Source organism: Molossus molossus, unplaced genomic scaffold (genome assembly GCF_014108415.1).
Source record: "Molossus molossus isolate mMolMol1 unplaced genomic scaffold, mMolMol1.p scaffold_m16_p_17, whole genome shotgun sequence".
Lineage (NCBI taxonomy): Eukaryota > Metazoa > Chordata > Mammalia > Chiroptera > Molossidae > Molossus > Molossus molossus.
In genome coordinates, this window is record NW_023425352.1 from 71545729 (window position 1) to 71572711 (window position 26983).

The 26983-nt window shown below is 44.2% G+C and overlaps 1 protein-coding gene across 6 annotated transcripts in view; it reads left to right on the forward strand.

The window, feature by feature from the left end:
• Nucleotides 1–584: 584 nt before the first annotated feature.
• Nucleotides 585–26983, forward strand: part of WAPL (WAPL cohesin release factor) — a 96835-nt gene continuing 70436 nt past the window's right edge. For 4 of the 6 annotated variants that reach the window (XM_036266027.1, XM_036266026.1, XM_036266025.1 and 1 more), the window contains exons 1-2: nt 3686–3802; nt 4499–5019. In XM_036266027.1, coding sequence (XP_036121920.1) covers nt 4521–5019 — 499 coding nt within the window. In that variant the 5' untranslated portion in view covers nt 3686–3802; nt 4499–4520. Of the gene's footprint in view, nt 609–3301; nt 3326–3685; nt 3803–4498; nt 5020–26983 lie in introns of those variants that run through there. The other 2 variants (XM_036266022.1, XM_036266024.1) reach the window with 2 other exon arrangements.

Genomic DNA, 26983 nt, shown 5'->3' on the forward strand with positions numbered 1-26983 from the left:
TATCCGACACTCCCAGGGCGCAGGGCGCGCGGGGCGCACGCAGGAGAGCTGGGAGGTAAGGGAGGGCCGCGCGGGTGCAGGGGGCGCAGGGAAGCCGCGCCCTGGGGGCCCGCGGCCGGGCCCGTCCCCGCGCGGTGACCGCGCCGGGCCAGCTAGACGCGAGCTCCGCAGCGCCCGTCCCCGGGCCGCGGCCCCAGCAGGCCCGGCGCAGCTGCACACCCGCGTCCCCAGACGCCGGCGGGTCCCTGGAGGGGAAACGATTGACACAGCTGCCTGCACTGCGCCCCTGGCCCGGCCGCGCGACACGTGTGCGTCCCCGCGGGGCCGGCAGCCGGAACCGGCTCCCGAGCCGGGCGGGCCGTGCCCGCGGGAGCCGCTCTGCCCGCCGCCCGCGCCCGCGCGGGGCTCTAACCCCCGCGACCTCGCGGCCCGGGACTACAACTCCCGTCGGGCGCCGCGCGCGGGCCAATGGCGGGCACCGGAGCATGCGGGGCGCGGCGCCTGCGCGGCGGTTGAGTAAGCGGCCGCGCGATTGGCTGCGGGGTCGGCGGCCGCGCGGGGCCTGTGGGAAGCGGAGTGACGGAGCGAGCGGCTGTTGGAGGAAGGAGGTGGGGGCCGGGAGCGCAAATGGCGTTGAGATGGTTCAGGGCCCTGTTCAAACTCCAGCGCTGACCATTCCCCGGCGGAAGCGGCGGCGCGGGAGGCGGCGGCGGCCCAGCGGGGGCACGTAGCGGGCTCCGGAGCCGGCGCGGCGCAGGCCCAGGCCCGGCTGGCGGCGCCCGAGGCCCGGGGGAAGTTGCGGTGCCGCCGCTCCTCCCCCCTCCCGGTTTCCTATTTACCGCGAGCGGAGTCGCGGGTGCTGACGGCGGCGGAGCCCCGGGCCACCCTCCGCGCACCCGCGGGCCTGCCCTTCCGCGCGGGACTGCGGCGCCCGCCCGAGGGCCGTTGGGGGCGGGAGAGGCGGAGGCGGCGCGAGGCCAGAGCACCGCCAGGCGCCGAGGGTGAGTGAGGTCCGGGCGCCGCCGGGGCCGGGGCCGGGGCCGGGGCCGGGGCCGGGGCCGGGGCCGGGGCGAGCCCGAGCAGGGGCGGCTGGCTCCGCCGGGCCGGGCGGCGCGGTCTCGCCCGCCGGCCCCGGAGGAAGTTGGGCAGGCGGAGCGGGGGGCTCTCCTCTCCCGTCCGTCCCTCTCCGAGTTCTTCCCGGGCGGCGGCGGGTGCCCCCGCCCCAGGCGCGGCCGAGGGCGCCGGCTCCGGCCCCGAGCCCGCGGCCGCTGCCCCCGCCGCCCCGGCCGCCGCCGAGGCCCTGCGCCGCCCGGGGACTCGGTGGCAGAGGCTTCCGGGGCGACGGAAGCGACGTCCCTTTCCTGGGCGGTGGGGGCGGGGAGCCGAAAAGTTGCGGGAGCTCCCGGCCCGAGCGGGGCGCCTCGCCCGCCGCCCTGGCGCGCCGGCCGCCGGCAGGTGAGGCTTTCTGGGCGGTTCGCGGGGCCCTGTCCGGCTCCCGTGCCTGCAGGGCTGCCCGAAGCCCTTGGGGAGCCGAGAGACGGGGCTCGGACGGGGCAGGGGGAGGACTTTCCGTCTCCGCGCGCTTCCCCGAAAACCGGACCTGGCCTCGGCCAGGAGGGGAAAGGCCCGGCCACCGGAGACGCCGAGTTTTGAGTCCTCCTTTCCTCTGGACGTGGAAGCCGAGCAAGAGAGCTGTGCACTTGAAACATACCCCAGATACTGTGTCCGGGATGCCCGCACCCCGGTTTCTGAACGTAGGCTTCGGCTTCGGTGGTGTCATCACAAGTGACCTGCCTCGCGGCTTGGAAAAAAGGACGTGGTGGGAAGCGGCGAAGGGAGTCAGAAGTAGGGTGTGTTACATAACGAGTCCCAGGTGCACCTTCCTCAGACGCGAGGTTGTCAGCGCCGCTGAAATGTTCTCCTCCTCGAGCCTGGCGTCCCACACCCCTCAAAGTGAGAATATCCTTGACACGATGTCCTCCGTACTTCGTGTGTCTTTGTAAAAGATACATCTTTGTATCAATACTTCGGTATACCTTTGTAATTTTTTTTTTATTTTATTCCTCTCTCGAGGACATTTTTGCATTTATCTTGAGATAGAGCGGGAGGGAGAGAGGGAGGAAGAGAGAGAAACATCGATGTGAGAGAGCCACGCATTGAGTGGTTGCCACCCACTGGACCCCAACCAGGGCCAGGGACAGACGGCAGCCGAGGTACCTGCCCTTAGTGGAACCGAACTGGTCCGTGGGCCGACGCTCTAACCACTGAGCCAAACCGGCCAGGGCAAAAGACAAAATCTTTATGAAAATGGAAGCATGATCTTTCTTGCCTTTAAAATAATTAACCCCTTAATAGCAAATGTTTACCTGCGGACTTCCAACTTGCAACTGATTGTAGGACCATTGTCACAATGAGTTTCTCTGGTGTGGGCCTAAAAGAGTTCAAGTCGAGATTTTTGGTTTGGCCTTAAGTCAACATTTCTAGGTCATTACCGTGTAAGTGTATCCAAAACATTCCAGCTTTGTTGAGCTGTGTGTGTAAATGTAGGTCTGTAGATCAGGGCTTTACATTCTTCGAGAAATGAAAAGAAATCACTTTATTTTGTAATTCTTGTAGCTGCCAAATGTACTTAAGAAAGACAATAAGATTCTTTAGGGTAAATCTATAGTAGAAGGGAAAATAGATCTCCCCTAGCAGAAAGTTTTGTGATATGTTAAAAGGTTTTTAAACAAACTGTTTATGGACTCTTAATGTGTCTTAAGATAATGCAGATGTGTGTGATGACTAAATTATGATTTTGTTAAACTAGAATTGGCTTCTAACCAAACATACGAGGGGGGGGAATTCTCTACTGAATATCAGTAAAACTAAGTCTATAGTGATTAAGTTAATACAGGGAAAATATTTGAAGATATATTTAAAAAATGTAAGTCAGATATCATTCCATTTGTAAGGGTGAAGATCTTTTTTCAAGCCCCTAGGCAATTGTTCATTTTTTTCTAGTTATATTTATATATTGATATTTAAACTTTAGAAGGTCAAAGCGTAAGGAATGGATAAAAGTTGGTAGTGTTTAAAAAGCACTGCAACTTGTTTTTAAAAGTGTCTGACTCTTGATTCACTGTCCTGAAAATTTTTGTCCTAGATTTCTTATTAAAATGTAGATAGGTGAATCAATTTATTTTTTATGAAGCAAAGAAGAAAATAAAGTTGTGTTTCTGTTGCTTCGTTTAATAATCCATGGACCCTGCCCTGGCCGGTTTGGCTCAGCGGTTAGAGCGTCGGCCTGCTGTCCAGAGAGACCCGGGTTCGGTTCCCGCTAAGGGTGCGTACCTCGGTTTGTCTCCGGCCCTGGTTGGGTTGTGCAGATGGCAACCACTCGATGTGTCCCTTTCACGTCGATGTTTCTCTCTCTCTCTCTCTTCCTCTCCTTCCCTCCTGCTCTATCTGAATAGAAAATGAAAAAATGTCCTCGAGGATTAAAAAATAATAATAATAATCCATGGACCACTAACATACTGGAGTTCACCAGCTCCAGAAAATGTAACTCAGCAATGAGCATAGCCCTATAGGGACAAGAAAGAGAATAAGCATGGTTGTTTGTGCTTAGGGAGATGACCAACTAAAGAATATATAGAGTGTGTTTGTTCATACTCACCCGAGGATATTTTTCCCATTGATTTTTAGGGAGAGTGGGGCGGGAGAGGCAGAGAGAAACATTGATGCAAGAGGGAGACATCGATTGATCGCCTCCCCTCCCAAATGCGCCCCAAGTAGGGCAGAGGTTGAACCTGCAACCCAGGTATGTGCCCTTGACCAGAAATGGGACCTACGACCCTTTAGTGCATGGGCTGGCGCTCTAAACACAGCCACACTGACCAGGGCTAAAGGACATGTTTCAGGTCGTACTTTAAATTACATTAGACCAAGAATTAGAATGTAAGGTTGGGTTAAAAGCTGCATGTTTTAATATGTGAGAAAATCGCACAATTTTCCCAATTTCCTTCCTCATATTAATAAGTGTTCTGAAATTTCAAAGAACTAAATTTAGTCAGTTATTTGATATTTCTGAGATCCTGAAAAAAATATGAATATTTTGTGCTTAAGATTTTATATTAGGAACAATTACCCTTAAGATTACTTTTGTAAGGTAAAAGTGATGTTCTTAAGAATAGTAAATAGATTCATTTGAAACAAAAAGAAATGGATGTTTCACTAGAAGTTGGTTTTGTATATGCTGTATTATAAGTTGGTTAGTCTTACTTTGTAAGCAACATATGAACGTGGTTGTAAAAGAAAACCAACATACAGGAGTCTTTGAAAAATGAGCCTCTGTCTTTACACCCCCCTCCCCGTATTTATTTAGTAATTTTTGTAGATTTGTAATCTTGAATGTTGAAAAGCCACATAGGGAGACTCCTTGGGTTCTTCTTTTTATGTTCCATGTTAACACTTAAATATTTGCTGATTATATATTTTCCTTTTTTTCCCCCTGCAGAGAATATGAAACAGGTGTCAAAATGACATCCAGATTTGGGAAAACATACAGTAGGAAAGGTGGAAATGGCAGTTCAAAATTTGATGAAGTCTTTTCCAACAAACGGACCACCCTGAGCACAAAATGGGGAGAGACCACATTTATGGCTAAATTAGGGCAGAAGAGGCCCAATTTCAAACCAGATATCCAAGAAACTCCGAAGAAACCTAAAATGGAAGAAGAAAATACTGGCGATCCTTTTGGATTTGATAGCGATGAAGAATCTCTACCAGTTTTTTCAAAGAATTTAGCCCAGGGTAAGGTTTCCTCTTACTCAGAAACTGGTGAAGCTGCTCAGCTGGAAGACGTCCCTTCTGCACTCGAAACCAACAGCGAGGTCAGGCCTGCGGCGGGTGAAGGCAGCCTTGTGTCGGGGAGATGCTTACCTCTAGAGGGGGCCTTGCTGGAGAAAGGGAAGGGCACAGACCGACTCCTAGAAGACGATGTAAGCCGAAGTAGTTGTGCTAAATTAATGACTTTAGGTAAGTTTTGATTTTCTTTATCGTGAGCTAAAAGAGCCTTGTATAAGCTATTTAGCTAAAGGATTTAAATTCTAAAATATTATACTTTTGGGGTTTTCTTTCTGCATTTATGATTAATGGGGACTACAAATAATTTTGTAGAGGAGATTTAAGAATTAAAGAAACCAACTGGGGGTTGAAATTTAACTTGAACAACTTGGATAATGTTTCCAGACTATTGCTCATGTTGGAAACAGTCTTTCACAACTCCAATTCCAATAAGAAACCTCTCTTTTTGTTGTATTGGGATAACAGTACCTCATTTTTATTTACTGGGGAGGATTTGGATGGTTATTGATAATGGAAATGAGATGAGCATTTATGAGGAGGATTAGGTTAGGAGTGTCAGGCTTCCCCCAAAGCTGCTTCAGAAAGATGAAGGAAACAATGCAGACATTGAAGAACTGAGTTTGTTGTGAATTGAGATTAGTTTGCAGACTGGCGCAGGCTGCAACTTGTATTAATAGATTTTAATCCCCCAGATCAGATGTATTTTTACCGTGTTAATTTGTAAATCTGGCAGCTAGTTTTTATTCCTGAAACAATATGTTTTATTACTACTCCTGTAAAGGATTTGAGACTTATAATGACAAAAGTGCAGTTAACTAAGAGACTGAAAGCTGTCCAGCCAGAGTGGCTCAGTTGGTTGAGTGTAGTCCTGTGCACTGGTGCCCCGTTCAGTTCCTGGTCAGGTTTGATCCCCAGTCAGGGCACATATAGAAGGCAACTGATCAAAGTCTCTGTCTCTCTGCCCCCCCCTTCCCCACTCTTCCCTCCCTCCCTCACTCCCTCCCTCCCTCTAAGCATGTCCTTGGGTGAAGATTAAAAAAGAAAACAGGCTGAAGAGCTAATATTGGAGGTGGCAGGGGAGACAGCCTGTGCCTTATCAGCAGTAAGACAAGGATGGCACTGTAGTTGAAAACAAGCCTTAGTTCTTGACTTTCTGGCAAAGTTTAGTAGTATGAAAGGTTATATAGATCTCATATTGTGGAAAGATGTTAACGACAAAACTTCGTATTCAGTTCTTGAGAGGAATTTGTTCTTTTAGATGCTTTTAATATCGGGGGGCTTCAAACAGTATGATAAAAGTCTTTGCCTTGCATAGTTTTAGTAAGATGCTGACCCTTTTTTACTCTTTCCCTCACTGTTGGATGAGGATGAGCCAGCTGTTACTGTCATTCCCTTGACCCTCCCGTGTAGTTCTGATTTGGCTGTCCTTCTGCTTTGCCCACATTGTTCCTGAAGCACTGTTTATAATTTATGGTAAGGTTCACTTTTCATAAAAAAGAGCATAAAAACGGTTTCCCAGCCCTGGCCAGTTTGGCTCAGCGGTTAGAGCGTCGGCCTGCGGTCCAGAGAGACCCGGGTTTGGTTTCCGCTAAGGGCACGTACCTCGGTTGCAGTTTGTCCCCGGCCCTGGTTGGTCGTGCGGGTGGCAGCCACTCGATGTGTCCCTTTCACGTTGATGTTTCTCTCTCTCTCCTCTCTCTCTCTCTCCCTCCCACTGTCTGAACAAAAAATGGAAAAATGTCCTCGGGTGAAGATTAAAAAAAAAACAAAACGGTTTCCCAGATCAGTTCCTAAAAATGTATTATAATGGAGCCAAAATGAACTTTTAACTCAGCTCCTCTCATTTTATAGATCAGGCTCAAAGAGGTCCAGGGTCAGCTAGTGGCAGACTCGGAAGGAGATGAACTTACTGATTTCAGTGTGCTGAGCAGCTGCTGTGTGCCCTCCACTGTGCTAAGGCTCTGGGAAGGCTCTTCCACTGAGTTGTCCGTGATCTTGCTGTCCTGGCTTGCTGTCCTCTGATGGCGGATCCACAGTGGGGCAGACGGACTGGAGGAAGGAGCGAGAGGCCGGGGAGTGGTGACTGGTCCCCGAAGCAGACACAGCCTCTCCCCGTGCTGTGATGGAGAACAGGGCGACATTGCAGGCCGAGGCTGTCAAGTCCCCGATGTTTATGGAGAGCAGGGCCTTTTCTGTGCCCAGGGCCATTTGGATATCAATGACATCATTCATGGGCCATACAGAATTACCAACTTACAAATTAGCCTGCTCTATTTGGTCCAACATTTCATGAGCCTCACCCCTAAGGTGACAGCTGGAACTGCTGCTCTTCAGTGAGGGGTGTGACGTCAGCTGGCATCGATCTCTCCGCCGGACGGTCCCCACCCCCGATGTAGAGGGAGAACAGGAATTGGAAGTTGAAGAGTCAAAGGCAGCACCTGCACGTGTAGCTTTGCTGGTGTCCCATCTTCTGTATATGTCCAGACTGCCTTTGAAGTTGTTTGGTGGGAACTGGAACAGTTTTCTGTGGAAGTGAGATTAGTTTCCCAGGCTGATAAGCTAAATTGTAGCCTGGTGCTGATGCTGTGGCCTGACTGGCCATCCACACTCCATCATAAGGGTCTGCGAGGAGAAAGTGTGTACTAGAGTACAGATAAGATGAATGTTCGAGAACATCTTGTTCATCTTCTTCCCTCCTTCATGAGGCACCGAGTGGAAGGGTGTAGCACCGTGAACCTCTCTCTCTCTTTCTCCTTCGGTCTCCCAGAGCACAGCAGTCCTGGGAGGCCCATCGGATGAGAGAGGGACTTGGAGGGAGGGCTTTTTTTTTAATCCTTACCTCAGGATATTTTTCCATTTATCTTCAGATAGAGGGGGAGGGAGAGAGACAGAGACGGCTGGGGGGGGGGGGACAGAGAGACAGAGACAGAGACAGAGACATCGATTGATTGCCTCCTGCACATGTCCCCTACCAGGACCAGGGATGACCCTTCTGTCTGCAGGCAACGCTCTGACTGCTGGGCCACATCAGCCAGGGCCAAACCTACGCTTCTGATAGAAGGATCTGCAAATCTCAAGTGGTTTCTAATGTTTTTTGAATTAGAGATCCTTTTGAAAATGATCAAATTTCGGAATCCAGATAAAAGTGCTTGTATACTTACTTAGGTTTCAGGAATATCTGAAATCCTTTGCAGGTCAATGTTTAGGCGTTTTATTCAAGAACCTTTGAGAAATTTTATGATCAAGCTTATTCAGAGTGTACAGGTTAAATTCCATAGTATCCTTCCAGTAAAATGTTCCTGTTCAGGCAGACCATTTTTCACTGTGTAATTAGAGTAGCCCCCTCTTACCTGCAAGGGAAACATTCTCAGACCTATAGTGGATGCCTTAAACCATAGATAATACCGAACCCTTATACTATTTTTTTCCCTATATGTACACACCTATGGTAAAATTTGATTTATAAGTTAGTCACAGTAAGAGATTAACAATAACATAATAAAATAGAACAGTTATACTGTAATAAAAGTTGCATTAATGTAATTTTTGGGGTCATTATTTAGTAAAGTAAGGTTTACTTGAAACAAGCATTGTGATACTGTGACAGTCATCTGATAACTGAAAAGACTATTAAGTCAGTAATGGGTGGGTGGCATATACAGTGTGGATATGCTGGGCAAAGGGATGATTCATGTCCTGGCAGGTTGGAATGGGATGGCAAGAGATTTCTCATGTTACTCAGAATGGCGCATAATATAAAAATTATGAATTGTTTGTTTATGTACTTTTTCATTTAATAATTTCAAATGGAAAATGAAACTGCATATAAGGGTTGGGGGACAGTTGTACATCACATCCGTGTGCAGGGCTTATCCAAGGTTAAAATTACTATATAATTTCCTAAGTCTTAGAGTGATCTTTCTCTGTAGGGGAGTTTGTGGTTAATTTCTAGATACTATTAAAATTCTTTGTTTCAAATATTTTATATTGGATAGTAGTTTTAAAAATTGTTGTTTAGCCCTGGTCGGTTTAGCTCAGCAGTAGAGAATCAGCCCGTGAACCAATGAGTTGCGGGTTCAATTCCAGCCAAGGGCACGTACCTCAGTTGCGGTTTGTCCCCAGCCCTGGTCGGGTCGTGTGGGAGGCAGCCAGTTGATGTGTCCCTCTCACATCCGTGTTTCTCTCTCCCTCGCTCCCTCCTACTCTATCTGAAGATAAAAAGAAAAATATTCTTGGATGAGGATTTAAAAGAAAATTGTTGCGTATTTGAAGAGGAAGCTCAGAAGGAGGTCATGATAAAACATACAATGGTTGCCATTTTTCAAATAGATGCTTGACGGGTAAGGAAACAAGAGGCAAGATTACAAATGGAATTAGAACCACAAAGAATAATCGAGTTGGTAAAATGTCCTAACTCTTGATTTTAAAAAACAAAACTCAGCTGAAAACCTTTGCCAGCGTTAATGGTCCTCAGCACATGGAGAGCTTGTCTCACCCGTTTCCCTGCTGCTCTTCCCAGCTCCTTCTTTCCGCTCGGCGTGGCTTCCAAGCAGATTTAGCATTTCCTATTCATTTGTGAATACTTTAGTTGCAGTTCCTCTCAAAGCCAGTGAGTTCTCAAACAGGTCACTAAAGATGACTTGAAGATGACTGTTAGCAGGACCCGCAGGCTTGCTCTTTTAAGAGGTCTCAGAACATTCTTCACTGGAATCAGGGCTGTGTGCACTGAGGGTGAAAGAAAGCTTTGCTTCGAGGCTCCTTCCACTTTCCATCTGTGCTCTCTGCTCTAGGTTTTTAGTCTGGAGTCTAGAATAAAGTGTGCAAAGACTGACATTTCTACTTGGCACACTTTACTTGCCAGCCAGCTGGGATGCAGTCTACACATCCTGCCAAATATTGAGATAACTACTGCATAGGCTCTTAATTTGCATGACTGGTTTTGTAGCCAGTAAATTTTTTTCCATTTGCTTAAAGCTGTACTGAATATTTGTGTAAGAGGGATGTTACTGTCAGAAAGTTAAGAGCTTTGATTTGGAACTGAGGGTGCTGTTTAGGAAGGGAATTACCGTTCCGTTCCTGAAAGCCCCAAGTAGGCCAGGAACCGGTGACTGGAGATGAGATCGCCATCTGCGCATGGACAGTGAAGCTGATTGATGAGGACTGTTAAAGAATTCTGAAAGTACAGCCCAGCTGCTGTGGCTCAGTGGCTGAGCGTTGACCCCTGCACCAAGAGGTCGCTGTTTCGATTCCGGGTCAGGGTACATGCCCAAGTTGTGGGCCCGATCCCCAGTAGGGGGCACACAGGAGGCAGCCAATCGATGTTCTCTTTCATTGATGTTCTCTCTCTCTCTCTCTCTCTCTCTCTCTCTCTCTCTCTCCCTCTCTCCCTCCCTCCCTATCTCTCCCTTCCTCTCCCTCCCTCTCTTTAAAAAATCAATAAAGGAAAAAAAAGAATTTTGAAAGTATGCTATCAGCAAGTTACTTGCCCTGATTTAGATATTGAATGTATTTGTTTGTATAAAATATACTTAAGTATACCTAAAATCAGCTTGTTTTAAGAGACGTGCATAAGACTTGGCTATAAGAAAAATAAAAAAGAAATGTTATTTACCATAGCATGGATGGACCTAGAGTGTATTATGGTATGTGGAATAAGTCGGAGAAAGACAGATACGTGATTTTACTTATCTGTGGAATCTAAAGAACAAAATAAATGAACAACCAAAATTGCAACAGACTTACAGATACAGAGGACAGACTAATGGGTGTCAGAGGGGGCTGGGTTAAGGGACTGGGTGAAAGTTGAAGGGCTTAAGAAGTACAAATTGGTGGTTACAAAATAGTTACAGGGATGTAAAGTACAGCAGGGAATACGGTCTATATGGTGCCAGGAGGATATTGGAAGTTTTAGGGGTAAGCACTGTTAAGTGTATGATTGACCGCTGTGCTGTACACCTGAAGCTAATACTAAGTAATATTGAATGTAAACAGTAATAAAAGAGTTAAAAAAGAAGAGAAGTGGGTAGGATTTCTGTTACTTGTCAAGGCCCTGCTTTAGTGTTGAGCCTTTCATCAGTCACAACTGTGTAAGGCAGGCTTCACTCCCGTGTTACGGAGGGTGAAGCACAGTCCAGAGGCCAAATAACTTGAACGGCTAGATGCTAGGGCCGAGAGAGACCCAGGGGTTCTCTTCATACAGCACTGTATCTGATGTGCACAATCTTAATTTTATCATATTTAAAGCCTTATGTTTAAAATAACAGACGGTCATTATATAATCAGTTACGTAGAATGATGTCCAAACTACTTGTAATACCTAGTGAATAAAACTGATCTTATTTTTCCAGGTAACAAGTATCTTCTACTTTCCTAATTTACTGTGCTGTATACAAATGAAAATTCAACAATGTGTAAAATTTGAAGGAGGCACTGTAATTTTAATTAAATTTATTTTGTTTTAAAGTAGAACTTTAATTTCTTGTAAAAGTTTTTTTTTTTTTTTTTAAGTGAAAGGATTATTCTTAAGGCTTGAGCAATAACAAAAGTTCAGGTGACAACATATTTTTGTATAGTGCTTGATGCTTTTCAGAGCCTTTTCCATATGTCTTCCATATTAGAATTTAGAGCCAGATGATATATTGTAAATACTTCTGGATTAGCCACTGACTCTTTTTTTTTATTTTTTATCCTCATCCGAGGACATTTTTCCATTTTTTTTTTTTTATCCTCACCCGAGGACATTTTTCCATTTTTTGTTCAGATAGAGCAGGAGGGAGAGAGAGGAAGAGAGAGAGAGAGAAACATCGATGAGAAGGGACACATCGAGTGGCTGCCACCCGCACGACCAACCAGGGCCGGGGACAAACTGCAACCGAGGTACATGCCCTTAGCGGGAACCGAACCCGGGTCTCTCTGTACCACAGGCCGACGCTCTAACCGCTGAGCCAAACTGGCCAGGGCCATTTTTCCATTTTTTGTACAGACAGAGCGGGAGGGAGGAGAGAGAGGAAGAGAGAGAAAGGGAGGGAAACATCGAGTGGCCGCCACCGCACTACCAACCAGGGCCGGGGACAAACTGCAACCGAGGTACGTGCCCTTAGCGGGAACCGAACCCGGGTCTCTTGGGACCGCAGGCTCTAACCACTGAGCCAAACCGGCCAGGGCTAGCCACTGACTCTTTAGGAAGCAGTCCTCAACTTTTCCAGGACCCTGTGGTAGAGGAGCAGAGGTCTTCCTTCTAACCATTCAGCTCTTATTTTAGTGTCCTGTATATGCTGAGTGTTAGGTGTATGTTCATGAACAAGATATTGCTCACTCACATCTAGTGCGCGAGACAGATTGAGTAAAGAGTGAGTGTGCTTAAATGACAAAGCACTGCCTCGGGTGCTACGGGAGTGCAGAGTGGGCTCATTTACCTGGGCAAGGCTGGCATTTAACTTGAGACCTACTGATGCACTGAGGGGATAAACGTGTCTGAGCTTGGTGACATGGACAGTGAGAAAGGATGCATCAACAATGATTCCCGCCCTGGCCGGTTTGGCTCAGCGGTTAGAGTGTCAGCCTGCGGTCCAGAGATACCCGGGTTCAGTTCCTGCTAAGGGCACATACCTCGGTTGCAGTTTGTCCCCAGCGCTGGTTGGGTTGTGTAGGAGGCAGCTACTCTATGTGTCCCTTTCACGTCGATGTTTCTCTCTCTCTCTCTCTCCCTCCCACTTGATCTGAACAAAAAATGAAAAAATGTCCTTGGGTGAGCATTAAAAAAAAAAAAGAATGTCTCCCAAGTATCCAGTGTGAGCAGCTGAGCTCACAAGCGGATGTTGTAAGAGGCTGTTTTGAAGTTAAGTTCAACAGTTCAGTTTTAGGCACATTGGGTTTGAGTTGTTTGTGATGTGTTCAAGAGTCATAGGATCTGCTGGTGTGGAACTCACATAAGAAACCTCAGAGATGATAAATTTGAGCTTAAGCTATAAATATTACTTGAAAGTATAGGATTAGATCTAGTCATTAAGGAGAAGGCGAGAGGAAAAGTACTGAGCAGAGAAGAGAGTGCTGAGGGTGAGGAATCACAGCGCTCGATGGATGGAGAGAAGAGGAAGAAAAATGAGAAGGAAACTGAATAGGAGCAACTAGAGCACCTGAGGAAAATCAACAAGTGATTTTATTTTAATAATGTACTTTTTATTTTAAAACATTTTTTCTTTATTGATTTTAGAGAGGAAAGGAGAGAGAGAGAGAGAGAGAGTGAAACATCGATGAGAGAGAACATCGATTGGCCGCCTCCTGCATGCTCCGCACTGGGGATCAGGCCCACAACCTGGGCATGTGCCCTGACCGGGAATCGAACCGGCGACCTCTTGGTGCAGGGGTCGACACTCAACCAGTGAGCTACACCGGCCAGGCAATTTTTTTAAATTCTCACCCTGGGGCATTTTTTCCATTGATTCTTAGAGAGTGGAAGAGAAGGAGGGAGGGAGAGAGACAGAGACATTGATGTGAGAGAGACACATCGATTGGTTGCCTCTTGCACATGCCCTGACCAGGGCCAAGGATCAAACCTGCAATCCAGGTACGTGCCCTTGACAGGGAATCGAACCTGTGACCTTTTGGTCCAAGGGCTGATGTTCTAATCAATGAGCCACACTGACCAGGGCAAGCAAGTGATATTTTATAGAGGCGAGCGACGGAGGGGTGTTTCGGGAAGAGTCTGCTGGGCTGGAACGCTGCAGCAGAGTCGGCGGGTCTGCAGAGCAGGCGTTGGAGCTCCATCCTGCACTGGGGTTGTCTCTGAGTAGTGAGTGCACAGTGAGGAAATAGGGGTAACACTGGTTAAAGACGTTTGAAGGAGAGAATTGAAAGGGCAGCTAGAGATAATATGGGGTTCTGGAAGGTTTAATTGCATGAGAGGAGCCTTGAAGCACAGGTACCAAAAGCTCATGGGATGGTGGTCTTGGTAAAGGATTACTGGTTTCCTGGACGGGGGACGGGTGGGTGGAGATGGGAGCTTAGTGGGAGGGTGGAAGATACGATGGTTCATGGACAAGCATTTTTGTTCTCCCGTATGATGGCAGAAGAAGTTATCTCTGACAGGGAGGAGTAGAACAGGGGCTGCAGGGGAAAGGCAGAGTCCAGACATTGCGGAAAGTGGAAGAAGGAGCTGTCCAGAGAGAGGATTTCGGGACATGATTTAGATGAAGTTTGTCACTAAAAACTCATGCTCACTAATCTACCCATTGTATGAGTGAAGATGTCCGATTTGTCAGAAGCTGCCCCGAATACAGTCGGCCCTGGTTTATCGCAGTTAATCAGTTCCAGACGCCACCGTGATAGATGAATTTCCGTGAAGGTTCTTTATTCATGTGCAGTCGTCCTCGCCACATCCCGCTTCGACCTTCGCGGCTTCACTCTGGTTTCGCGGCGAGGACGACCGTATATAATATTGGGTAGGATCATTAGAATTACCCTGAATTGGCATTTTATCTGGCAAGAAGTGGAATAAACAGATAGGGAAGAAATGGGAGAAGGAGAATTTAAGTGATTGGAGTGATGGACCGGGTTTTTAAATGTTCAGTAACTGAGCAAGCATGGTGAATAAGAAAGGAGAGAAAGGGGTCAGTGTATTGAGAATCTTGTTAAAGTCAAGAATGGGATGTCTGGAACAGACAAGTTGGATAGTTGGTAGGTTGTGATTTAAAAGTGGGTTTTTTTATTTTAATACATAAGAAGTGAAGCCTTTAGGACACAAGTTTCTGATGAAATTGTGAGGACTGGTGGCTGAGATGAGATGTAGAAGGTTGTTGATGGGAAGTTGAAGAATTGGGCGGTTAGGAGGTTGGGATTTGGTGGGATTCGGGATGCTAGCAAAACTGGCATGGAGAGATAGATTGGAAATCTTGTGTAAGATTCTAAATAAATGAATTAGAGGTTGTTAGATGACAGGTATGTGGAAGATTAGAGGATAACTAGCTGGGTGGCACAAGCCTCAAAAGAATGGGCTTTTATTAGAGGGGGTGGCAGAGTAATAGTTTTATAAAGAGGCTTTGGAGAGCCAGCATATCAGTGACCCCAAAACCATCCGACTCGGATACTCGGGGGGTGCTGCAGGAGAAAAGAGGCGCTCTTAGTTGAGGTTTCAGCTAGGACAAGGAAGTGGGAGAGGGAATGAGCCCCACATACATGTGAGCATGCTGATCACTCAGGGCTGGGTACGCTGTACTTATGGGTGGGTGGTGCTGTGTTGTTGGGTTATGAGACTGAAGAGAAGTAGCATATACATTTTGAACATTAGAGTGCAGGAGAAGGTAGATGGCAGGGTGTGTTTACATGTGGGTCATGACCCAGAGTAACGATGAGAGGCAGTGTCCCCACTTCATACATTCCACCTTCCTCAATAAATTTTTAAAGTTTGCTTTTTGATTTATCACTCAAGGTCCCAACTGGAAACAAGTCCTGCCCCAGTTAGTCTAAAACCAGGAAGGTTTATTGAAGGGCTTATTTACAAAGATGTGGAGGAAGGTTAGGGAAGCAGAAGGACTGGTGCCCTGGCCTGGTTAGCTGCAGTGAAGCTATGATCACCCATTTGCACAGGGAGGAAGCGACCTCTTGAAGGGCGTCATAAAACACTGGAGGAGTAAAATACCAGAATCCGACTCCTTCCTTCCTTTGTCCTGTTGGGGCTCCTCATGGGTTAAACCCAGTGGAAAACCTCAGGGTAAGGAGACTTTTTTTTGTAATCCTCACTTGAGATACAGATATATGTTTTAATTGATTTTAGAGAAAGAGAAACATCCATGTGAGAGAAAGATCAATTGGTTATCCCTTGTACACTCCCCAACTGGGGATCGAACCCACCACCTAGGTATCTGCTCTTACTGGGAATTGAACCTGCAACCTTTTGTGTACAGGACGATGTTCCAACCAACTGAGCCACCCAGCCAGGGCAGAGTAAGAAAACTTTTTTTAAATGTATTTATTGCCCTGGCCGGTTTGTCTCAGTGGTTAGAGCATCGGCCTGCGGTCCGGAGAGACCCGGGTTCGGTTGCCGCTAAGGGCATGTACCTTGGTTGCAGTTTGTCCCCGGCCCTGGTTGGTGGTGCGGGTGGCAGCCACTCGATGTGTCCCTTTCACGTCGATGTTTCTCTCTCTCCCCCCCCCCCCCTCCCTCCCACTCTATCTGTGCAAAAAATGGAAAAATGTCCTCGGGTGAGGATAAAAAAAAAAATGTATTTATTTTTCTGAGAGGAAAGGAGCGGGAAAGGGGGGGAGAGAGAGGGGGCGGGAGAGAGAGAGAGAGAGAGAGAGAACCATTGACTGGTTGCCTCCCATCTTGGCTGGGTACCAAATCCACAATCTAGGCATGTGCCCTGACCAGAAATCAAACCGGTGATGTTTCTTTGCATGGGACCAGCTGAGTCACACCAGCCAGGGCATGAGAAACTTGAGGTCAGCCTCCTAGAGCTGAGATGAGGGTGAAGTGGATCTGGAAGGACAAGTGGAAGATAGCTGGTGTATTAATCTAAAATAACCTAAACACCAAACTGTATAGTTCTGTAGAAATGTTTGCAATTATGTAATCACTATCAAGAGATAGCATAATAGAATATTTTCATCACCTCCAAAGTTCCTCTGTGGGCAGTCACTTCTCTATCTCCAACCCCTGGCATCCACTGATCTGTTTTCTGTCCCTGTAGTTTTGTCTTTTCCAAAATGTCATCATATACATGGGATCATGTGTTATGTAGCTTTAACGGTTTGGCTTTTTTCCCCTTAGCATAATGCTTTGTTCTTTTTCTTTTCTTTTCTTTTTTTTTTTGTATCATCCTCACCCGAGGACATTTTTCCATTTTTTGTTCAGGTAGAGTGGGAGGGAGAGAGAGGAAGAGAGAGAGAGAGAGAAATATCGATGTGAAAGGGACACATTGAGTGGTCGCCACCCGCACAACCAACCAGGGCCGGGGACAAACTGCAACCGAGGTACGTGCCCTTAGCGGGAACCGAACCCGGGTCTCTCCGGACCACAGGCCGACGCTCTAAACGCTGAACCAAACCGGCCAGGGCTGCTTTGTTCTTTTTCAAAATTGCTGTGGCTATTCGGAGTTTTTATGGTTCCATATAAACTTTTGGAGTATTTGTTCTAGATCTGTGAATTATTGCCATGGGCAATTTAATAGGGTTTGCATTGAATCTGTAGATTGCTTTGGGTAGTATGGACATTTTCATGATATTAATTTTTCTGATTCATGAACATGGTATGTGTTTCCATTTTTTTTTTCCCCCCTATCTTCCTTTTTTTTTTTTTTTCAATGTTCTGTAGTTTTTTGAGAACAGGTCTTTTACCTACTTGGTTAACTTTATTCCTACGTATTTTATTTCTTTGTTGTTGTAATGGCAAATGGGATTTTTTTGTTTGTTTCCTTTCTGAGTGTTTATTATTGGTGTATAAGAATGCCATCGATTTCTGGATGTTAGTTTTGTATCCTGCTACTTTGCCAAATTCATTTATTAAATCTAGTAGATTTTTGATGGAATCTTTAGGGTTTTCTCTGTACAATATCATGTCTTTGGTGAATAATGACAGTTTCACTTCCTTCTTTCCAATTTGAATCCCTTTTATTTATTTTTTTTCTTTTCCAATTGCTGTGGTTAAGACTTCCAGTACATTAAATAAGAGTGGTGAAAGTGGGCATTCCTGTCTTTTTCCTGTTTTTAAGCAAAATGCTTTTAGTTCTTGCCCATTGAGTATGATATTGGCTGTAGGTTTTTCATATATGGCCTTTATTACACTGAGATAATGATCCTTCTATTTCCATTTTCCTGACTGTTTTTATCAGAACTGGTGCTGGATTTTGGCAAATGCTTTTTCAGCATCTATTGATATGATTATATGGTTTTTATCTTTCATTTTGTGTATGTAGTGTATCACATTTATTGATTTGTGAATGTTGTACTAGTCTTGTATCCCTGGAATGAATCTCACTTGGTCATGGTGAATAATTTTTTTGATGTATTGCTGGATTTGATTTGCTAATATTTTGTTAAGGATTTTGGAATCTATGTTCATTAGGGGTATTGGCCTGTAGTTTTCTTTCTTTGTAGTGTTTTTATCTGGTTTTGGAATTAGTATGCTGGCCTCATAAAAAGAGTTTAGAAGTCTTCCTTCTTGAAGTTTTTAGAATAGTTTGAGGAGAATGGGTGTTAGTTCTTTGAATGTTTGGTAAAGCTCTCCCATGAAGCCATCTGGTCCAAGGCTTTTGTTTGCTGGGAGTTTATTGATTACATCTTCAGTTTTCTTAGTTGTTATTGGTGTGTTTAAGTTTTCTGTCTCTTCCCAGTTCAGTTTTGGGAGACTGATTTTAGAAGTTTGTCCATTTTGCCTAGATTGTCCAATTTGTAGGTGTATAATTGTTCATAGTATTTTCAAACAATCCTTTGTATATCTGTGATAATCATGTGTTATTTCTCCTTTTTTGTTTCTCATTTTGTTTATTTCGGTCCTCCCTCTTTGTTTCTTGGTGAGTCTGGCTAAGGGTTTATCAGTGTTATCTATCTTTTCAAAGAACCAACTCTTTGTTTCATTGAACTTTTGAATTGTTCTTTTTAGTCTCTATGTTACTTATTTCTGCTCTGACCTTGACTATTTCTTTTCTTCTCCTTGCTCTGGGTTTTTCTTTTTGTTTACTTTCTGGTTCTTTAAGTTGTAGAGTTAGATAGTCAGAAATTTTTATTGTTTCTAGAGGTAGGCCTGTCGTACTATGAACTTCCCTCTCAGGACTGCTTTTTCTGCGTCCCATAGATTCTGTGTTGTGTGTTCATTTTCTTTGATTTCCAGGAAGTTTTAAAATTTCTTCCTGGATCTCCTTGGTAACTCATTCATTATTTAATAACATGCTATTTAGCCTCCATGTGTTTGAATGTTTTTGAGTGTTTTTATTTTAATTAATGTCTAGTTTCATGCCATTGTGACCTGAGAAGATGCTATGATTTCAGTCTTCTTGAACTTGTAGAGACTTAGTTTGTGTCCTAACATGTTGTCTATCTTTGAGAATGCCCCGTGTGCACTTGAGAAGAATGTAAATTCTGCAGTTCTGGGGTGTAATTCTCTGTAAATATCTATTAAATCCATTTGATCTAGTGAATCATTTAGAGTCTCTGTTTCCTTGTTAATTTTTTGGCTAGAGAATCTATCCAGTGATGTCAGCAGGGTGTTGAAGTCCCCTGCTATGATTGTATTGCTGTCAGTTTTTCCTTTGAAGTCCTCCAGAAGTGTTTTTTTGTTTGTTTTTTTTGTTGTTTTTTTTTTTAATCCTCACCAGAGGATATTTTTCCATTTTTTGTACAGATAGAGTGGGAGGGAGAGAGAGGAAGGGAGAGAGAGAGAGAGAAACATCGATGTGAAGAGACACATTGAGTGGCTGCTACCCGCATGACCAACCAGGGCCGGGGACAAACTGCAACCGAAGTACGTGCCCTTAGCGGGAACCGAACCCGGGTCTCTCCGACCGCAGGCCGACGCTCTAACCGCTGAGCCAAACCGGCCAGGGCCTCCAGAAGTTTTTAAGTATATTTTGGTGCTTCTATATTGGGTGCATATATGTTTACCAAGGTTATATCCTTCTGCTGGGTAGATCCTTCAGTATTATGTAGTGGTTTTCTTTGTCTCTAGTTATGACCTTCATTTTGAAGTCATTTTATGAGATATGAGTATTGCTAGCCCAGCTTTTTGCCTTTTCATTTACTTGGAAAATTTGTTTTCATTCCTTTACTTTCAATCTGTATGAGTCTTTTGTTGTGAGGTGGGACTCTTGTAAACAACATATATATCAGTCATCCTTTCTTATCTATTCAGCACTGTGTCTTTTTTTTTTTTTATCCTCACCTAAGGACATTTTTCCATTTTTGTTCAGATAGAGCTGGAGGGAGAGAGAGGAAGAGAAAGAGAGAGAGAAACATCGATGTGAAAGGGACACATCGAGTGATTACCACCCGTACAACCCAACCAGGGCCAGGGACAAACTGCAACCAAGGTACACGCCCTTAGTGGGAACCGAACCTGGGTCTCTCCGGACCGCAGGCTGACTCTCTAACTGCTGAGCCAAACTGGCCAGGGCAGCACTGTGTCTTTTGATCAGAGCATTTAATCCATTTAAATTTAAGGTCATTATCGCTGTGTATTTATTGCCATTTTTATTTATTATGGTTATGTTTCTCTCCCTATTTCTTCTGCTTATTACAGCAGTCCTTTTAACATTCTTGCAGTGCTGGTTTGGTGTTAATATATTCCCTTAGTCTTTTTTTTTTTTTTTAATAAATCTGGGAAGCTCTTTATTTCACTTTGTATTTTGAATGATAGCCTTGCTGGGTAGAGTAGAGTAATCAGCCAATAGCCTTATGGGAGCTCCTTTGTAGGTAACCTGTCTCCTTGTCTTTAATTTTTGGCATTTTAATTATTATGTGTATTGATGTGTGCCTCCTTGAGTTCTTCTTACTTGGGGTTTTCTGTGCTTCCTGAACTTGTATGCCTTTTTCCTTCCTCAACTTAGGAAAGGTTTCTGTCACATTTATTCAAATATATTCTCTAACCCTTATTTTTTTCCTGTTCTGGATGTCCTATGATGCAGGTGTTGTTACATTTCATATTGTTCCACTGTCCTTTTAAACTGTCCTTTTAAGTTTTTTATTAAAAAAATTTTTTTTTTTTATTGATTTTGGAGAGGGAGAGAGAGACAGAGAGATAGAAACATTAATGAGAGAGAACATTGATTGACCACCTCCGGCAGGCCCCCACTGTGGATCAGGCCCACAACCTGGGCTTTTGCCCTAACCAGGAATTGTACTGGCAACCTCTGGTGCATGGATCAATGCTCAACTACTGAGCTACACTAGCTAAGATGTCCTCCTGTTTTTTATTGTTTTAATTTTTTGTTCTGTGATTGGGTGATTCTTTTCTACCCTGTCTTCTAATTCACTAATTCAATCCTCGGCATCCTCCAATCTGCTGGTTATTCCTTCCAACGTGTTCTTTATTTTTGCTGTGTCATTCTTCATTTTCGCTTTGTGGTTTTTCCTTCCCAATTGGTTGGTTTTCATTGTTACTTTTTTTATTTTTTTAAATCCTCACCTGAGGATGTTGGAGAGAAACACCAATATGAGAGAGACACATTGATTGATTATCTCCTGCACAACCCCGACCAGGGCTGGGGATGAACCACAACCCAGTTACATACTCTTGACCAGAATTGAACCCATAACTGTTTGGTCCATAGGCCAGTGCTCTAACTGCTGAGTCATACCGGCTAGGATTCATTGTTTCTATATCTTTACTCATGCTGTTGAGCTTCCTCATAATCATTACTCTGAAGTCTACCTCTGATAACTGCTTAATTCTATTTCATTTATCCCTTCTGTAGAATTCTCTTGTTCTTTCATTTGGGATTTGTTTCTTTGTTTCACTGTTTTGGCTGTCTCTGAGTTTTGCAGCCTGCCAAATTTTCCCTGTGGTGGTTGTTGTTCCACTGATTATGGCTCCCTCTAATGGGTTTGGATGAGTATGGAAGGGACCACGATAAACACCAATGTCTAGTCTTACTTTCCTGAGTAGCAGGCCAAGCAGATTCAGGTATCCTAGAGCTTTTGCCTGCAGGCTATTTGTCTCAGTTACTTAATGAGCTTCAAGTTGTAGCCCTCAGTTGAATGAAAAATCCCTAAGGTGGAGAGGGTAAGAGGATTTTCCCTGGGTGGGACATTGCTTTCCCCTGGGTTGAAGTTGCTTTGATAAGAAAGTGGTTTCTGGCCCTGGCCTGTTTGGCTCAGTGGTTAGAGCGTTGGCCCACGGACCAGAGAGTCCCAGGTTCAGTTCCCGCTAAGGGCACATACCTCAGTTGCAGTTTGTCCCCAGCTCTGGTTGGAGTCGTGTGATTGGCAACCAGTCCATGTGTCTCTCTCACATCGATGTTTCTGTCTCTTCCCCCTTCTCTCCCTCCTGCTCAATCTGAAGATAAATGCAAAAATGTCATCGGGTGAGGATTAGGAAAAAGAAAGTGGTTTCTGCAGGGTGGGTTCTTGGCTCAGCACAGGTTTCCAGGCCTCTGCCTTCACAGCTCAGTCCCCAGAGCCACGAGGTGGTAAATTCCTGAGGCAGGGGAGGTTGCTTCTCATTGGGCTACTTGACAGAGGTGGCTACTGAAGCCATGGGGGAGGGGCTTCTGGGCCTTAGCCTGGACAGCTCAGTCCTCAGAGCCATGCCCCACAGCACTGAGAGCCAGGTCCCAGTCTTTCTGCTCTGGCGATTTTCTCAGCCAGTGTTACGTGGGCGCCTTTCCCTGTTCCCCGACTATGTGCCAGAGTGGAGCAAGCTTTGGGTTTTATCCCCCAACTTCTCAGAGGGAACTGCTCGTAGCTAAAACAGCCCTCTGCTGCTGCCTCTGGGCACCGGCCAGCCCTCTTGCGCTTCTGCAGCTCCTGCCAGTCTTGATTTGGGGTCCTTTTTATGTCCCTGTTTGTAAGGATTCTCTCCAGCTGCTTTTCAGTTAGTTTTTCCTGATGACTTGTCTTTCTTTTAGTTGTAATTCCAGTTTGGTCCTGAAGACAGTCTGTGTAGTTTTCATTCACTCTGCTGCCATTTTTCTCCTTTCTGTAGCTTCAGGAAGGAGAGGCCTGGTGGTGACCATACTGAATTTAGCATCGTGACTCTGAATGCTGCACATTTTAAAAGCAAATTTTTTGGAAATGTACCTCTTAATGACTTCGGTGGGGCTTATTTCAGTTCATGTGTATGTGGATGAATATCATAGCTAGAATGAGAAAAGGCTTTGGCATCAATCTATTATTTTTAGTATATGTAAATACTGAGAAACCATATTGATAAAAATAATGGACAGTTTTGTTTTAGCAGATTCTGTTTGGAAAACAGTAATTGGAAGCACCTGACATGCGTGGGCTTTGTTACCTAGGTACTAGAGTTACTCAGTTATTAAGCACAGAAGCCAATAATCTGTCACATTATTTCTCTGAGATCATGCTTCAGAGTTAGAGCAATGTACCATAGTAATATTTGGGATAGGTGAGTTTGGGGCTGTTACTCATAATGTGGGACAATGATTAATTCACAGTGGGTTGTTTTGAGGCCAGATTACATGCAAAGTTGAGAATTTAGAAGTGAATTTCCTTATGACTTAATTGTATTTGTATGTTTTGGAAGGTGTTAGTATTCCAGGGGTCTGAGGGGCCCATGTGTCTAATTTAAAGAGTTAATTGCCACGTAGGAGGGAGGCCCACTGGTTGAGGAGTTGCTTGGGCGAGTGGTGTGTTTCCTCTTCTACTGGTGGACAGAGATGGGCCACTCGAGCGGACGCCCCCCGGAGTGGGTGCTGTGGAAGCCACTAAATTAGGCTGTCGGCAGGCTGTTTGGAGGTGGGGCAAGGGGGCGAGTTAACTGGGACTGGTCTGGGTAGCAGGCCCCCTGAGTAGCACTTTTGAAGTTTTGTGTTTACTTTTTATTTTTAAAATTACATGTAAAATTCTTGTTTGATAAGTATGCTTTATAAAAATATAAAAATGTTTTAAATTACAAGTTGAAATGTTTAACATTTTTAGAAGTTCTTTTGGCCTTTTCAATCTTTGAACAAAATTGATCCACTGAGGGAGATGTGCCTCAGTTTTTCCTGTGGCTTTTTAGGTGCTTCTGCTAATTAGCTGCATATCCTATTGACAGTGAGAAAAATCAGTTCCTTTTCGCAGAAGCAAACAATTTATCAGGTAGCTTTTCATAGTCTTTAATATGCATCGTATCTTTATATCCTTAAAACTGACACTCCACACAGATGGGAGCATGATTGTGTATGTGTGTAGTATGTCTTTAAAAACACTTACAGAAAGATATCTAAGATGTGCACTTACCTATACTTTTAGATCTTTCTTGTTCTTTTTTAGCAGCTTCATGGTTTTCCGTTGACTGGATATACCTTTAAGCTCGTCTCAGGGTATTTTGGCTGCTTTTAGTCATTTCTTATTACAGATAAATGCTACGTTGATCATCTTTCCACTTACGTTTTTGAGCATCATATCTCCGTATAGGAGATGTTTCTAGAAGTGGGACTGAAAGGGCGTCATTTAAATTTTCAGTTGTTACTGCCAACGTTCCCACTACCATTGTCGCTTGTTTTTTTTGCATTGTTCTTTCAGACTGGACTTTGCCAACTGAAGGTAGAAAAATGTTTATTTTGGGAGTTTAAATTTTTTTTTTTTTTTTTTACTTTAGGATATGTACATCTTTATTTTCTTTAAATTTAAATTTTTATTTATTTACTTATTTATTTATTTATGTTAATCTTCACCCCGGGATATTTTTTCATTGATTTTTAGATACAGTGGGGATGGGGGGGCATCAATGTGAGAGAGACACATTGACACGTTGATTGGGAGCTTCCTGCACACCCTGAGCCCTGAGGGCTGGGGATTGAACCTGAGACCTTTTGGTCTGTGGGCCGATGCGCTAACCACTGAGCAAACTAGCCAGGTTACTAATTTAAAATTTTTATTTAGAAATTTCTCAGCCCTTTTCCCCTGTTAGCCCTAGATTGATACTCTATTGTTATTCATTTCAGCCTTTCCGATACATGCTGCACGCATACAAGGAGTTATGTATGTTTGTGTGTGTGTTTAAATCCACAAAATAATAAGATGCTGTTTTTTACCTTGCTCTTTCACTTAATGTATCTTGGGGATAATTCTTTATCAATACATAAAGGTTTTCTTCTAAAATACTGCCGTATGATATGTCAATTTTTATGTGTGCTGTAAATTCCGTAACTGGGTCCTGTTGATGTCACTTTTGGGTTGCTTCCAATGATTTTGTTTTATTTTTTAAGTTGCTTTATTTTTTGGACAAACACCACTTTTGACTGTCAATCAGTAACTTACCTACTGTCCCTCATCTGGAGAAGGGGTGCAGGTTCACATTTCCTTACCTGAAACCTCTGGGCCAGATTTGTCTTGGAATTTAGGGATATTTTAGAATATAGATAGTGTACATATTTTATGTTAACAATCCATCAGGGTCTCGGGTGGCACTCAAAGACAGTGTTGCTTCATAAAAAGAAAATAATATCTTGTCCTGGCCAGGTGGCTCAGTTGGTTTGAGTGTCATCCCTTACACCAAAAGGTTGTGGGTTCGATTATTGGTCAGGGCACATACCTAGGTTGTGGGTTGGGTCCCCCATTGGGGTGTGAATAGGAGGTAATCGATCGATGTTTCTCTCACATCACTGTTTTTCTCTCTCTTTTCCTTTCTCTCTAAAAGCTTAGGATAAATATCAGCCGCGCTTAGGTGAGGTCAGGGTTTGCTTCACAGTGCATTATGAGAAAACTTAGTTTTCAGAACTTTTTGGATATTGTAATTTTGGATAAAAGCTTATGAACTTGTAATAGTACATTCTTCAAATAGTTGCTACGAGATCAAATGAATTAATAGATAGTATTTAGAACAGTACTAGGCACATTCTGAGGGTTTAGTAAATATAAGTATAATTTAACTTTGTTTTTCCCCAGCTTTATTGAGATATAATCGACATAATGATGTGTACTTTGGTTTTTAATTGTAAATGAAATAAAGTGTCTTTTCATAAGTTGTTTCTATATCTTTTTCTGTTAATTATCTCTTTATGTCTCTAGCTGCTTTTTCTACTGGGATGTTGGATTTATTGATGTGTAAGAATTCTTCAGTGTTTTAAGAAAATTAGCCTCTGCATTTTCCTAATGAGTGCTTATTTGATATCAGTATAGTTTCTTTGGCGATGTCTGTTTATATTTTTTTGCTTATTTTGAATTGTGTTGTTTATTTCCTCATTGAACTTTAGAACTTCTTTATTATCTATTCTGGATACAGGTCTTTCATCAGATATATTTATTGCAGACCTTTTCTCCAAGTCTGTGGCTTCCTCTTAACTAATTTTAATCGGGTCCCATTTTGTCAAATATTTCTTTTAGACAAGGGAGTACACTCTTTCCTAGGCAACCCCTTCTTTATTCGATAGTTCTAATTGGTCTTTAATGTTCTTGCTTATCATTTCTTATAGTTTCTGTGAATTGAATGATTTATACACATTGAATAAGTCTTCCTCCCATCTCATGATAGCTACTCAGATATTTAATTTAAATCTTTATTTTATTATTTTACTTTTTTCAATCCTCACCTGAGGACATTTTCCTTTTTATCTTGAGAGAGAGACAGAGACAGAGACGGAGAGAAAGAAACATCGACGTAAGAGGGACACATTCACTTGTTGCCTTCTGTATGACCCCGACCAGGGCCGAGGATGAACCCGCAACTCATTGGTTCCGGGCTGACGCGCTAACTACTGAACCAAACCGGCCAGGGCCCAAGCTACTTTCTTATGGTTTGTACCGTTTCCTTAGCAGAAGTCAAGGGTTTTGTTTAAATTTAGTTCTCAGCACATCATGTGATACACATTTTCCCAACACTTTAGATTTTCAACTTCTCTTATTAATGTGGATTAAAAGGTCACTGTATTTAAATGTAAAAATGAAGGTCAGCAATAAATAAAGATGGGTTATGTACTTTAGTATTTTCATTTCTTGGCAGCCATCACTGTAGGTAGTGTAATATAATAGAACTCAGTATGGGTCCTTTTTACTTTTACTTTTTATTTTTTGTTAATCCCCACCTGAGAATATTTTTTACATTGATTGTTGGAGGGAGTGGAAGGGAGGGAGGGAAGAGGAGGGAGCAAGAGAGAAAGAAACATCTGTTGGTTGCCTCCCACATGCGCTGACACTCTAACCACGGAGCCATACTGGCCAGGACAGGATGGGTCTTTTCGTGAAGTCTTTGCCATTGCTTTACTTGGTGGCCTTTGCTGGTAGCCTCTCAGGGCCACGTTTTCTCATCTGTGTCCTGAGGGCTTTGGTGAGAAGTGAAAGGAAGTATCTTTACTTTCTTATAAGACGGGCGAAGGAAATACACCTGTTGTTAATGTATGCAGACCAGCATATACATTTATAAAGATGTATACATCTGTGTGAGTGTGTGTGCATCCAGCTTCAATCAATGTTAATTTGTAGCCAATCTTATTTCATTTTTATCCCCGTTTACTCTCTTTTTCACAATGGGCTATTTTGAAGC